Here is a 15,988-nt window from a genome sequence, read left to right as displayed (position 1 = left end):
AATCAGACTGTTCTTCTGTACCTTTGCTCTGTCAGCGACATAAGGAAAGTTTAGGATGTCTTTGGCACTTGGTCGTAGCTCCGGGTCTTTGGATAGCATCCTGCAAGTAGAATACAAGATTGTGATCAATGAAGCAATGGAAAAGCCACATTCTCTCATTATGAATATTTCGTCATACAAGCATGTGGACTCAAAAAAAAAAAAAATATGCAGCAGAAATAGTTTTTAAAATAAATGGCAAATATGTATTGAATTTTGATCTGCAAATTGGCTGAAAAGTGACCCGAAGGACAGGCAACACAGCAGCTAAAGCCATGACCAGGCCAGGGCATAGTAGCCAACATTGTAAAAAAAAGTTCCGGGACACTTTTTTGGCTGTAGGCGGGGTTGTATTATAATTAGGGGGGGGGGCATGCATTTGTAGGTGCGGCATAGAAAGAGTTGAAAATGTGGCACGCAAAGCGAAAAGTAGGCGTGGTTTATGCAAAATAGTGGGCATGGCTCAAAGGGGTGTGACTAGAGTTTGAGATGAATTGGGGATGGAGAGGGAAAGGGGAGGGGGGAGGGAGAGGGATGGAGGGACAGCAGCCCCAGATCCTACACCACAATAGCAATGTGTGTTTTCCAGAGTTTGACAATCAGCAGATAAAGATACTCCAAATATCAACTCACCATAATGCAGAATCAGTGGGAGCCCTGAGCGTGTCACTAGCCAGGTTGCCTGCCACCAGATGCCATCAGGTGCCCCCAGCAGAGTCCCTCCTTACATCAGGTGCCCCATCAGTCCTCCTTACATCTGGTGTCCCCATCGGTCCTCCTAGCATCTGGTGTCCCCATCGGTCCTCCTTACATCTGGTCTCCCCATCAGTCCTCCTAACATCTGGTGTCCCCATCAGTCCTCCTAACATCTGGTGTCCCCATCAGTCCTCCTAACATCTGGTGTCCCAAGCAGCGGAGCCCCTCCTTACATCTGTGTCTCTATCAGCGGAGCCCCTCCTTACATCTGGTGTCCCCATCAGTCCTCCTTACATCTGGTGTCCCCATCGGTCCTCCTAACATCTGGTGTCCCCATCGGTCCTCCTTACATCTGGTGTCCCCATCGGTCCTCCTTACATCTGGTCTCCCCATCGGTTCTCCTAACATCTGGTGTCCCCATCGGTCCTAACATCTGGTGTCCCCATCGGTCCTCCTTACATTCGGTGTCCCCAACAGTCCTCCTTACATCTGGTGTTCCCATCGGTCCTTCTAACATCTGGTGTCCCCATCGGTCCTCCTTACATCTGGTGTCCCCATCGGTCCTCCTTATATCTGGTGTCCCCATCGGTCCTCCTAACATCTTGTGTCCCCATCGGTCCTCCTTACATCTGGTGTCCCCATCATTCCTCCATCTGGTGTCCCCATCGATCCTCCTAACATCTGGTGTTCCCATCGGTCCTCCTAAAATCTGGTGTCCCCATCGGTCCTTCTTACATCTGGTGTCCCCATCAGTCCTCCTTACATCTGGTGTCCCCATCGGTCCTCCTTACATCTGGTGTCCCCATCAGTCCTCCTTACATCTGGTGTCCCCATCAGTCCTCCTTACATCTGGTGTCCCCATCAGTCCTCCTTACATCTGGTGTCCCCATCGGTCCTCCTAACATCTGGTGTCTGAAACCCGGACACATTATTTTGACTGGACTATGGCTTCCCAGCAGGGTTGCTGACTGCAGTTGTCTAGGCTGAGAGTGTCTGTTACACTCTTTCACACTGCCCAAAGCCAGCACTAACAATCCACCCCCAAACACACACACACACACAGACGGGAGAGGAGAGAGGGCTCGATCAGCACCTCATCCTCCTACTCCTACCCCTCTGTGTCTGCCCACACTCCAATCCCCGGCGCTGTGCCTCAGAAAAGGAAAGTTGGGGCTGGAAAATTTCAATTCAGCAGCCTTGGATACATCTGGATAAGAGGTTCTGACTTCCAAGGGGTGAGTGAGCTCACCATCCGTCCCTGTCTGTCACTGAAGTCTCCCCCCTTCTCTCTCCTGCCTCTGAGTGACCACACTAAGGTAAATCAGGGTTCTCAGAGCACCCCTTATATCACAGTTCCCCTTTACACTAGAAGCCACAGTGTTCCCCCTTATATTAGAGTCCTCTCCGTACATCAGAGTTCTCAGTGTTCCCCCTTAAATCAGGGTTCCCAGAGCATCCCTTATGTTAGAGGCCTCCGAGTTCTCCCTTACAGCAGAGTCTGCAGAGACCCCCCTTACAGTGAAACTCTGCGAGTTCAGATGAAAAAGGGGAACTCTGTGGACTCTGATGTAAAGGGGGGGGGGGACTCTTGTTATTAACTTCATATGATTAGAAATGTTATTTAAAGGCAAAATATATATGAAGTTTATACTATAAAAAAAAAAATTGGCGTGCTCCGCGAAAGTGTTCGGGTTTGACTTGAAGAAAAGGTGGCGACCCTAGTTCTGGGGTGCAAACCATAATGCAATAGGCTGCACACACCAATGCTCCAAGTGACAGCACTGAGTGACTAAGTGGCCAATCACCAAGCTCCAGCTCGGTCACATGGGTAAAAGTAGATCATGCCCCATGCTCCCTCATACCTTGGACGTACCGGGTTGGCTTCCTTTGATTGGCAAAGCACAGGTTCACTTTTTTTGTTTGCACGAGAATACAGTTGACAATAAAAGGTGAAAAAAAAATGTGACAAATTTAGTTAAAGAAAAAAAAAAAAAAAGTACCTTTTTGGATAATAACAATTTGATTTGTCACCGCGCGGAGCTCCTATCTCCTGAGTTGCCATAGCGGTGCCGACAGACGTTCCCGTCAATCATCGCGAGATCTCGTCACTAGGCGATTCGCAAGGACTCCTGGGATACACGACGCCGCTATCGCAGGCGCCCTTGCGAATCGCCTAGTGATGGAAATCGCCTAGGCGGATGCTGCCAGAAGCGCAGGAGAAAGAAGGTAATTAAAGGTGTTTCCTTTAAAAAAAATAAAAAAAATAATTTCCATTGCGAAAAGGATGCTCACAGGGGCAGGGCTGTCTTTAATTTTAATTGGACCCGGGGCAAAACTTTTCTTGGGCCCCCTCATGCAATTTTGTTTTTCACCTGCTCTGAGACATACAATAAATAGCAGCTAGACTCAAAATCAGTTTACTGAATCAGATCAGGCAATTATTGCAATTGGTTGCCAGAGGTTACATTGTATCATTACTACTCACTGACTGGTTGCTAGAGGTTACAGCACACATTACAGCACACTGATTCGTTGCTAGAGGTTAGAGCACATCTCCTCACTCCAGGTGTTATGCTATACATATGGATGCTGCCTTTATTTACATATCAATGCTGCCGGATGTAGCTATTTACATATGAATGCCGGTTATTTACATGTAAACGCAGGGTCTGCAGGTGAGTCATCTGAACACAACAATAGGGCTGAGCTGGGCAACATTAGTAGCAGCACTTCACACTGAGATATCGGGACACAGCAAGAAACAAGGAAATTTAAACTGGGATAGTTGGCAATTATGAGGCAGCTGCTTTGGGCGCCACAACAATCACAGGGCCCAGGGCAGCTGCCCCATTTGCCCTGCCTTAAAAAACGGCCCTGCACAGGGGGTACCATAGGGAGGGAGTGTAGAAAATGGGTGGAACTCGGCTTTAATGGTGAAAATTAAGTTTGCAGCCTCTAGAAATGTTGTCTCTGCGAACGTCTATCAGGCCAAAGAGTGACAGGCTCACTATAAAACAAATCCTTAATATGCCAAAGATAAACTGACTTTCTCCGATGCTTTTCATGTTTTTTTTATATTGCCGGCTGGCATTTTGATCTGAGCCCACTGGGTGACCAAGTGACAGATAAAGGCCGGCGCTTATGTTGTCCGCGGTGACTGATTTTTATTTTTTTTTCCTCGGTGGTGTCACAGAGTAACTTTGTTAGAATATCAAAGTTCAGCTTCTTGAGATCTCGTTACCCAATTAACCCTCGGCGGTGACAGCTGGGCCATGCCGCTTCGCAGCCAATTATCAAAGTGTGCGAAGATGTGATATCAGGACATTCCTGCATTAGCCAAGTTTGAAAAGCCCATAAAGCCATTTTAAAAGCGCACTTGTCACATAGCAGTGCAGGAATGCAATTATACAACTCGAGAGATATTGATATCGATCGAGGTTCATGGAATTTATTTAACAAGGACTTTTATTTTTCACAGATATATAGAGCAGATGTGCGACTATCCGAGCATTGTGAGTCACTTTTGCACAACATCCTTCTGCTAGAATTACCTCTTTTATACGGAATATTTTCTTTCAATAATTTGTATTTTTCCATTAGGGAAGAAATAAATGATATAGATAATGCTATTTCAACCTAGCCTATGACAGTATCTCTCTGTTTTCCTTAAAAAAAAAAGCTGTATGTGCAAGTGTTGCTATGGCAATTTTAGTGATTTTTATAGCATACATACAATGGGTATAGAAAAGAACCCCCCCCCCCTTTTAAAATAATCAAATACTGACACAAGGGGTGATCCTTTTTTCCAACTTTTCCATTGTATATGCAATAGTACACTTGAGTTACCATGCATTGTTTTTAGAAGCTAGGATTCCCCTATTCATAGGTTAATTAACTTGTTGGACTGGTTTGTGAAGCTCAGGACAGGAAATTATGTTGGCAGTAAGTAGTGGGGATGGGAAAAGGACTTGAAACACAACTGTGTGCTCAAGACAAAGGAGCAGTACTGATTTTTTTTTTTGTTTTTTTTGGCAGGACTCCAAGAAGGAGTCTGTATAGATCCTGGCTCCTGGAAGAAAACTTCTTCACCAGGAAGAACCAAGTAGCTGTTTATTGAATACCTTTTGCATACATTGTCTGAGCTAATTTGCTAGGAAGGATAGATAGTTTGGGAAGTGTATATTTTATGCATAATTTGTATCCCGTGAATAGTTTTTCCTACAATTCTATGTGCAGAATTTTAGTTTAGTAAAGAAATCATATACTACAGAGGTTATTATGCTTCCTTGCTTTTACCGCAAAGAACCTTAGAAGGCAAAGGAAAGCAGTGCATTGGGTAGGGACAGGTTTAAAATAAGGACAGATGTGTTTGTTCATGTTTGTCAAGGCTGGGCTCAGTCCTTCCTTCTCTGAGCTGGCCGCTCAGCTGTCGGCTAAATGCCAGTTCCCATCTCTGCACAGTTACTCATCTGTTGATGATATCCTGCTCATCAGTCCTGCCTACTTAAGCCGTCCAGCCCAGAGGATCTCCGCCTTCGCCGTGGTCAACATCACAGAGACTATCTCCTGCATTCCTGTTAAAAGACTTGCTTGGCTGACATCACTTTTGGCTCCAGATCCTGCTTGCTGTTTTACTACGCTTATCTCCGGCTCCCTGGCGTTTGGCTTGTCTGACTATCCGTTCCGATTCCTGAACTCTGGCTATGTTTTGACTACGTTTCTTCTATTTATTTTTTATTATTAAACAAGTGTGATTTATCTGTGCTTCCACCCCAATGTCTCAGTTCTTGTTTCATCTACAGGTAAAACCCACGATATAGATGGATCTTGGCATAAGTATGTATAAAGGTTTATTTTTTCTTATAACATAAGAATTGAGACTTTTATAGTATTAGTATTATTTTATAGTATTAATTGCATACAAAGAAGGTAAAAATTATGTAGATAAAAAAAAATATATAGCTATATATCTATATCTAGATATCTATCTATCTATCTATCTATCTATCTATCTATCTATCTATCTATCTATCTATCTATCTATCTATCTATCATACAAAGGATTTTTATGGACTGAGTGGTGTCAGCCCTGCCCAGTGACTTTTTGTCTTTTGCTAACTCAATCACCGTTATTTAATATGGTGATATTGCAGAACAATCGTTACTTGTTTCTTGCTTCTCCCTATATTTATACCTAGTTATTAGAATGTTAGCTAAACCCAGGGGCGTACATACAGGGGTTGCAGGGGGTCACAATCGTGACCTGGCCCCATGCTGCAGGAGGCTTGTGCACCCACCCTGTACACCTGGATAGGAGGAACCGGTCCCTCCATGCAGCGGCTGAATGCCTGCTTCTCCTCCTCTCCCCCCTGCAGACATTTAGCGGCTCCAGGAAGAAAATGGAGGGCATCAGTTGCTCTACATGCCACTCCCACCACCTCCCTACCCTTGTCCTGCTGCCCTGTGCCCCTGTGTGCTCCCCTGGCCCCCCTCCCGGGTTTCCCCTCCTGCCGGCTGCTGCAGGGGATAGCGTCAGGATGGAGAGCTGGGAAAGAGCCGGTAAATATGTAATTTACCAGCCCCTTCCTTATCTTAATGAATAGAGACAGTGATCGGTACCAATCAGAGGCATAGCTGTGTTTACTATGCTTCGGTTTGTGAAGGGGAAGCTCTGTAAAGAGCGCTTCCTGTTCATTCACTTTGTGCAGCTGAGGCTGCAGAGATGGAGATTCAATTCTCCTCAATCTCCTTTTTCTGTTTCAAGGGTGAAACATCATAGGTCTGTATGGGCCCCTGATATCTCACCAAAAGCCCCGTCAATGGGGGTCCTAAAAAAAAAAAATCTTAAAATAATAAAAAATAAAATTGTAAATAAATAAATAAATAGGATGGTAAAAAAAAAAATTATAAATAAAACACCAGTGGCGGAACTACCAGGGTTGCAACCAGGCCCTGGTGTTCCGCCACTGTGGGGGGACCCCAAGTTGGCAGGAAGAGGGGCCCACTGTGGGACCGCAATGTGAGTAAAGGGCCCCCTGGGTCAGTGGGAAGGGGAAGCCCTTCATGGTTCCTTGCACCAGGGCCCTGAAGGTTCTAGTTACACCTCCGGCTAAACCCTCTCTGCTTTTCTTATGACTGGAAAAACATCCTCCGCACTCCGAGGAGTAAAATTGTGATGGATTCAAATATCTGCGTTTCTTATTGGAACTCCCATGGCCATTCATATGAAGTTGCCCCATCCTCCCCATGGCCATTCATATGAAGTTGCCCCATCCCCCCCATGGCCGTTCATATGAAGTTGCCCCATCCTCCCCATGGCCGTTCATATGAAGTTGCCCCATCCTCCCCATGGCCATTCATATGAAGTTGCCCCATCCTCCCCATGGCCATTCATATGAAGTTGCCCCATCCTCCCATGGCCATTCATATGAAGTTGCCCCGTCCCCCCATGACCATTCATATGAAGTTGCCCCGTCCCCCCATGACCATTCATATGAAGTTGCCCCATCCCCCCATGGCCATTCATATGAAGTTGCCACATCCTCCCCATGGCCACATCCTCCCCATGGCCATTCATATGAAGTTGTCCCATCCTCCCCATGGCCACTCATATGAAGTTGCCCCGTCCCACCATGGCCATTCATATGAAGTTACCCCGTCCTCCCATGGCCATTCATATGAAGTTGCCCCGTCCCCCCATGACCATTCATATGAAGTTGCCTTGTTCTCCCATCGCCATTCATATAAAGTTGCCTCGTCATCCCATGGCCACTCATATGAAGTTGCCCCGTCCCCCCATCGCCATTCATATGAAGTTGCCCCATCCTCCCATGGCCATTCATATGAAGTTGCCCCGTCCCCCCATCGCCATTCATATGAAGTTGCCCCGTCCCCCCATCGCCATTCATATGAAGTTGCCCTGTCCTCCCATCGCCATTCATATGAAGTTGCCCTGTCCCCCCATCGCCATTCATATGAAGTTGCCCTGTCCTCCCATCGCCATTCATATGAAGTTGCCCCGTCCTCCCATCGCCATTCATATGAAGTTGCTCCGTCCTCCCATCGCCATTCATATGAAGTTGCTCCGTCCCCCCATCGCCATTCATATGAAGTTGCCCCGTCCCCCCATCGCCATTCATATGAAGTTGCCCCGTCCCCCCATCGCCATTCATATGAAGTTGCCCTGTCCTCCCATCGCCATTCATATGAAGTTGCTCCGTCCCCCCATCGCCATTCATATGAAGTTGCCCCGTCCCCCCATCGCCATTCATATGAAGTTGCCCCGTCCTCCCATCGCCATTCATATGAAGTTGCTCCGTCCTCCCATCGCCATTCATATGAAGTTGCTCCGTCCCCCCATCGCCATTCATATGAAGTTGCCCCGTCCCCCCATCGCCATTCATATGAAGTTGCCCGCTATCTATTACAGAACTTTGTGCTAAATTTGAAGTTCTCTGTTAGAGAAAACTTTACACACCGACACTCCATGGTGAAAAGACGTTTATTGTAAATCAGTTCTAAAGGGAGAGATCTACTGACTATCTGTGAAATCGTTTCCTTTCTTCTGGAGCCGGTCCTTCCAATGCCCCCCCCGGGGCAATCTGACCACTTTATGGCGGCTGCTGAGACTCCGGCATTATGTGCTTCTAATTGTGTGTCAGGGGAGTCACCACCTCGGCGACTGGCACGTCTCTCAACTCGGCTGGAACTCTTTGTGCTGCCAAACAAAGGCAGAGACCGGCGCAACCGACCGCGCGGGCGTGACACGCAAAGACCGGCGCAACCGACCGCGCGGGCGTGACACGCAAAGACCGGCGCAACCGACCGCGCGGGCGTGACACGCAAAGACCGGCGCAACCGACCGCGCGGGCGTGACACGCAAAGACCGGCGCAACCGACCGCGCGGGCGTGACACGCAAAGACCGGCGACTTTCTAAATCTGGCCACAGATACAGGTAATGTTCTACTTCTCTATATAGATAAACTCAAGGCAGGTAGTAAAAACCCCAACAATTTATACAGGTATTATACATTTAATTAAAAATATATATATAAAAATACACTATATTACCAAATGTATTGGGACACGTGCCTTTACATGAACTTTAATGACCCCCCAGTCTTACTCCGGAGGGTTCAATATTGAGTTGGCCCTTTGCACCTATAACAGCTTCACCTCTTCTGGGAAGGCCGTCCACAAGGTTTAGGAGGGTGTCTATGGGAAGGTTTCACCATTCTTCCAGAAGAGCATTTGTGAGGTCAGGCACTGATGTTGGATGAGAAGGTCTGGCTCGCAGTCTCCGCTCTAATTCATCCCACAGGTGTTCTATCAGGTGGAGGTCAGGACTCTGTGCAGGCCAGTCAAGTTCCTCCACCCCAAACTCACTCATCCTCCATGTCTTTATGGACCTTGCTTTGTGCACTGGTGGGCAGTCATGTTAGAACAGGAAGGGGCCGTCCCCCAAATTGTTCCCACAAAGTTGGGATCATGAAATTGTCCAAAATGTCTTGGTATGCTGACGCCTTAAGAGTTCCCTTCACTGGAACTATATATATATATAATAAAATAATAAAATATTGTAATAATATCCGTTACTTGTGTTTTCACTTATAAAGTGCAGTTTTATTGGGGTTTTTTCTCCTTTATGTACTTCACTGGAACTAAGGGGCCAAGCCCAACCCTTTAAAAACAACCCCCACACCATAATCCCCTCTCCACCAAATGGTTTGGACCAGTACACAAAGCAAGGTCCATAAAGACAGGGATGAACGTGTTTGGGGGGGAGGAACTTGACTGGCCTGCACAGAGTCCTGACCTCAACCCCCATAGAACACCTTTGGGATGAATTAGAGCGGAGACTGAAAGCCAGGTCTTCTCGTCCAACATCAGTGCCTGACCTCACAAATGCTCTTCTGGAAGAATGGTCAAACATTCCCATAGACACCCTCCTAAACCTTGTGGACGACCTTCCCAGAAGAGGTGAAGCTGTTATAGCTGCAAATGGCCAACTCAATATTGAACCCTCCGGACTAAGACTGGGGTGTCATTAAAGACAGCGATCCGTGGCTGTACCTTCTGATGCCGAGGTGGTTCTGGATAGGGTGTAGGGCTCCTCGAATCGACTGTTGCTGCTCCTCTCTCCAGCTTGCCGAGGGAAGAGCCGGGGGGGGCCATTGCTTCTCCTCCCGGCCAAACAGGAAGTGGTTCCTGAGACCGGATTGGCCAGGAGTCCTAAGATTTTCTGATTGGCCGGGAGGAGAAGCAGGAGGACATTAGCGAATATTCATTTGCTAATGTCGCACAAGTGGGCGGGCTCTGGGCGCAGGGCGATCAGTGATTCTGTTTTTTTTCTGACACGTTGATGTTATATCTTTCACTTGGATGTTATAAGTTACACTGAGCAAATACAGCCGGATAAAACAAAAACTGTGCCTGTCCTCATTTCAGGCTGCAAAGCAACAAAACGCGATTACAGTAAAACCTTGGATCGCGAGCAGAATTCGCTTGTAATCCAAAACACTTGTATATCAAAGCGAGTTTCCCCATAAGAAATAATGGAAAGTCAAATGATTCGTTCCACAACCATTTATTAACCGGTTCCCGACCGGCGCACGCCGATATACGTCGGCAGAATGTTGCGGCTGGGCAAATAGGCGTACCTGTACATCTCTTTAAATTTGCCGCCGTGCCATCGCGTGCGCGCCGGCCCGGGACCTCTGTGAGTCGCAGGTCCCGTGGGCTTGATCGCCACGGGGATACCCGCAATCGTCTCACGGGGAGGAAGAACAGGGAGATGCTAATGTAAACAAGCATCTCCCCGTTCTGCCTAGTGACAGTGTCACTGATCATAGCTCCCTGTGATCGGGAGCAGAGATCAGAGACGAGTCACGCGTAGCCACGCCCCCCCCATGGTTAGAAACACGCCCCAGGACACATTTAACCATTACACTGCCCCCTAGTGGTTAACCCCCTTCACTGCCAGTGTCATTTACACAGGAATCAGTGCATTTGTATAGCAATGATTGCTGCATTTGTGGTCCCAAAAATGTGTCAAAAATGTCTGACGTGTCCGCCATAATGTCGCACTCACGATAAAAATCGCTGATCGCCGCCATTACTAGTAAAAAAAAAATATTAATAAAAATGCCATAAAACGCTATAACTTTTGCGCAAGCCAATCAATAAACGCTTATTGCGATTTTCTTTTTTTTTTTTACCAAAAATATGTAGAAGAACACGTATCGGCCTAAACTGAGGGAAAAAAATGTTTTTTTATATATTTTTGGGGGATATTTATTATAACAAAATGTAAAAAATAATGCGTTTTTTTCAAAATTGGCGCTCTTTTTTTGTTTATAGCGCAAAAAAAAAAAAACGGCAGAGGTGATCAAATACCACCAAAAGAAAGCTCTATTTGTGGGGAAAAAAAGGACGTCAGTTTTGTTTGGGAGCCACGTCGCACGACCGCGCAATTGTCAGTTAAAGTCACGCCGTGCCGAAACGCAAAAAGTGCTCTGGTCTTTGGCCAGCAAAATGGTTCCGGGGGGCTGAAGTGGTGAATAGATCCTTCCGTTTATAGTCCATATAAAAAGATTCTAGCGATGTGATTGGTTGTGTGACCATAAAATGTCCGTCCACAAATGGAATCCTCCACAGGGGGATTAGAAGCAAAATCCAGCAGGAGCTCCAGAGTATAAAAGAGAAGAGAGGGCGCCTCTAAGTGTAGCAATGTTTTGCTAAATGTTGAACCTTCATTAAAGAGGAAGTAAACCCTAATGAGTTTACTTCCTCTTTCATTCCCTGTAAAGTCAAAGCATAATGGACTACTATGCATCGCATCGCATCGCATCACATAGCATCGCATCACATAGCATCGCATCACATAGCATCGCATCGCATCGCATCGCATAGTAGTCCATTATGTGTCACTTACCTGACACAGGAGCCAGCGAAGTCACCGCTGTCCCCTGTAGTTCCGAGCGTCCACCTTCTCGGTGGGTCTCCGTGGGTCTCGCTGCTCCGGCGCTGTGATTCCCCGGAGCAGCGATGACGTCACTCCCGCGCATGCGCATGGGAGCCAAGACTCGCGGCATTGCCATCATCGACGATGCCCCGCTCAGTGCGCCTGCGCGCCGCTGTCTACGGCCCATGCGCCGTAGATAGCGGTGCCCACCTTCGGGAAAATATCTCCTAAACCGTGTAGGTTTGGGAGATATTTCTTGGACCTACAGGTAAGCCTTAATCTAGGCTTACCTGTAGGTCAAAGTGGTTTGTAAGTGTTTACAACCACTTTAAATGTAACCATATTGCTACACTTAGAAAAGAGAAGAGAAGAGAGGGCGCCTCTAAATGTAGCAATATGTTGCTAAATGTTGTACCTTCATAAAATGTAACCATATTGCTACACTTAGAGGCGCCCTCTCTTCTCTTTAATACTCGGTTGTGATGCTACTTATATATATACGTATATCAAGTCAAAGTTTATAAAAAAAATAAAAATGTTGCTTGTCTTGGAAAAAGCTCTCAAACCAAGTTATTCTCAATCCGAGGTTTCACTGTATTTTAAAGGGGGGGGGGGGGATTCTTTTCTGTACCCGCTGTATGTTGGAATTGGGATTCTCCGGCTCAGCGATGCACATGGGTGGTAAAGCCGAGCCCTATAAAGAAGAATAACCTCAGCTTGATCAGCACATATATCTCGGCGGACGCTCCTCTGTAATGCGATTCGTCGTGCTCATTGCTCAGCGAAGCTCACCCTGCCCAGACCCAGTTGCAGCAAAACGAGAGTCCTGCCCACCCAGAGATGTGTTTTTTAGGGCGTCTGGTAATACAATTAAGCGCAATGGTAATTGCTCTGCTCAGTGGAAGGATCCCGGAAGATGTAATTATTATGCACATTCAGTGGCGCAAATCTAAGGCCTCATTAGGAAAGTCTGGCTGGCAGCTTTTTTGCCAGGGGGGGAGGGGTGACAGGACAAACTATTACTAGTGACCCAGATATTAGCGGCTGTCGGCCTCGGAGTTGGGTCCTAGGTATGGGAAGAGTTGGCCGTTGTAATGAAAACTCTGTGGAGGCGCCAGCTGAGAGGAGATTGTTTATGTCAATGTGAATGCTCATCCGGGCTGTGCGGCTCCATATGCAGGGGACATCCCCGGATATAATTCGAGAACGCTGAGCTCCAGGTATGGTCTGTATTGCAGAGCGATAGTCGCAGGGCTCCATTGTTTCGCTCAGGAAAACGTGACCGGTCAGATCTTCACTTCTCTTGCTCACAAGGGATAGGGAACCCTACCGGGAGATACCTACTTCTAAAAGGGGCACTATATTTATTTAGAACAGGTACTTATATAGCGCCATCAATTTACACAGCGCTTTACACATATATATTGTACATTCACATCAGTCCATTCCCTCAAGGAGATTACAATCTAATGTACTAGGACCAGTTTTAGGCAAGAGCCAATTAACCTCCCAGCATGTCTTTGGAATGTGGGAGGAAACCGGAGTACCCGGAGGAAACCCACTCAGGCACAGGGAGAACATGCAAACTCCAGGCAGGTAGTGTATATATGATCATGAAGTAACCCTGACCACCTATTATGCCCCTAGAAAAGGGGTATCAAACTCACTTTCCTCAGAGGCTACATCAGGAGTATGGTTGCCCTCAAAGGGACGGTTGTTTCTACTACATACAGGGTTCAGGAGTTCGTTACATACAGTGTGAAGGGTTTAAGAATGCATTACATACAGAGTACGGGGTTCAGGAGTGAGTTACATACAGTGTGCAGTGTTCAAGAGTGCGCTAAATACAGTGTGCTGGGTTCAGGAGTGCGTTACATACAGAGTGCAGGGTTCAGGAGTTCGTTAATACAGTGTGCAGTGTTCAGGAGTGCGTTACATACAGAGTGCAGGGTTCAGGAGTGTGTTACATACAGTGTGCAGGGTTCAGGAGTGCGCTAAATACAGTGTGCCGGGTTCAGGAGTGCGTTACATACAGTGTGCAGGGTTCAGGAGTGCGTTACATACAGAGTGCAAGGTTCAGGAGTGTGTTACATACAGAGTGCAGGGTTCAGAGGTGTGTTACATACAGAGTGCAGAGTTCAGGAGTGTGTTAAATACAGTGTGCAGAGTTCAGGAGTGCATTACATACAGAGTGCAGGATTCAGGAGTGCGTTACATACAGAGTGCAGGGTTCAGGAGTGTGTTAAATACAGTGTGCAGAGTTCAGGAGTGCATTACATATAGAGTGCAGGGTTCAGGAGTGCATTACATACAGTGTGCAGGGTTCAGGAGTGTGTTACATACAGAGTGCAGGGTTCAGGAGTGTGTTAAATACAGTGTATAGAGTTCAGGAGTGCATTACATGCAGAGTGCAGGGTTCAGGAGTGCATTACATACATTGTGCAGGGTTCAGGAGTGCATTACATACAGCGTACAGGGTTAGGGAGTGCATTACATACAGAGTGCAGGGTTCAGGAGTGTGTTACATACAGTGTGCAGGTTTCATGAGTGCTTTACATACAGAGTACCAGGTTCAGGAGTTCGCTATGTACAGAGTGCGGAGTTCAGGAGTGCATTACAAACAGAGTTCAGGGATACTCTATGAACAGAACGCCAAGTTTAGGGGTGCCCTACATATAGATTGCAGGGTTCAGAGTGCAGCGTGAGCAACCCCAACCCCCCCCCAAAGCTTCATTACATCTCTACTCTTTCTTACCTGGTCTGGCTGTAGTCCCTCGCAATGTGCGGGGTTCTGCCTTGCCTTGCAGGGAGATTATTCTAGTTCTCAGATTCTGGAGATCTGTGCCCCACCACCATGAGTGCATGCTGGGATCTGTTAGATACGGGAGCCGCTGAGAACAAAGCTGTTCCTTTGGCTTCTGTGATTACAGGTGACAGTGGGGAGCGGAGAGTGAGAGACGGAGGTGGTGGAATAGAATTCCACCATGTTTTGACTGAAAACCCAGGTGGGAGGGCCACATGACTGGGACTGGCAGGCCAGATTCGGCCCGTGGGCCTTGTGTTTGACATATGTGCCATAGAAGGTTCCAAACCAAGTTTTTCTCCCACCTTTTAAAGGTCATCTCTCAACACCTTGCTCCTAATGGGGTGATTTCAATCTGACTCTAAACTCTGCGTAAATCAGCAATATCCCATTGGGACCATCCCATACCATGACTCCTCCCAAGAAAACCATATATGTACACACCTATAATCCAAGGGATTGGTGTCAGGAAAGGTTTCACCTGCTGGTGGTACTGTGGCTCCCAGATCTATGGGCTGCAGTTCCGGTGTCCACCAATGGGTGTCTCTCAGCAGTCGGAGGCTGACGGTTGGGAGAGGATTCTCCTGCTTGTGGCACTGTGCTTCCAGATCTTTAGGCTGCAATTCTGTTGTCCACCAGTGGGTGACTCTAGGCAGTCAGGAGCTGACATCATCCCCTGCAATCAGGAAGATTTGCCTTGGTATTTTCTCCTTGTGCCCCTGATCTGTGTTCCTGAAGCCTGCATCCCGTCTCCTGTTCCTGGACTCTGACCCTGATCCTGCAGCCTGATCTCCTCGTACCCGCTCAGTCCATCTCCTGGTTCCCTGTCCTGTCTTGTTCCCAGCTCCCCTCTGCTTGATCTCCCGTGTTTGACCCTGGGCTCTGGTACGATTACGATTTGGTTATCCCATGCTCTGTACATATTGGATTTAGACTGTTGTTTGTTTCGTGTTCACTGGTTGTTGGTTCTTCACTGGTTGGGTTACACTATTTATGGTATTGGAGGTGCGTTTTCTTTGTTGTTCACTTATCTTTTAATACATAACATTAATTTACACTTTACCCGTGTTTGGTACACGTTGTTGCAGTCCACACATTTCTGGTCACACCGGTCCCTGGCAATTGGTAGATATATGGAGGACTACGGACTTCACTTTTTCCACAAATCCTCACCATGGTTTTTGCAGGATTGACCATGTCTTCATGCCACTTTGACAATTACCTTTAGCCACTAAAACAGATATTCAAACCATTCCTTGGTCAGACCACAGCCGTATGCTGATACATAGAGTGTAGGATATCCAACACCAACCAACCAGCTTTCAACTGGAGATCGAATGAATCTCTTTTCACAACACATAAAAACCTCCAACTCCAATCTCATGTTCCCAAACTTTTTTTGCTGGAGAACACTGGATCAGTATCTTCTCTGGTTGCCCTCTGGAAGGCCCATAAGGCCAAAATCAGGGGGCACCTCATTCAATGG

The 15,988-nt window shown here is 47.0% G+C and overlaps 1 protein-coding gene across 1 annotated transcript in view; it reads right to left on the bottom strand.

Annotated features, from left to right (window-relative positions):
• LOC143926997 (serine/threonine-protein kinase Nek11-like) overlaps positions 1-15,988 on the bottom strand; it is a 351,940-nt gene that overhangs the window by 145,300 nt on the left and 190,652 nt on the right. The window contains exon 8 of the mRNA XM_077451004.1: positions 22-100. Coding sequence (XP_077307130.1) covers positions 22-100 — 79 coding nt within the window. The remainder of the gene's footprint in view (positions 1-21; positions 101-15,988) is intronic.

This window comes from Lithobates pipiens, unplaced genomic scaffold (genome assembly GCF_037356315.1).
Source record: "Lithobates pipiens isolate NorthernLeopardFrog02 unplaced genomic scaffold, aLitPip1_a1.2 Scaffold_10, whole genome shotgun sequence".
NCBI classification, from domain to species: domain Eukaryota; kingdom Metazoa; phylum Chordata; class Amphibia; order Anura; family Ranidae; genus Lithobates; species Lithobates pipiens.
This window is presented reverse-complemented; position numbering and strand designations above follow the sequence as displayed.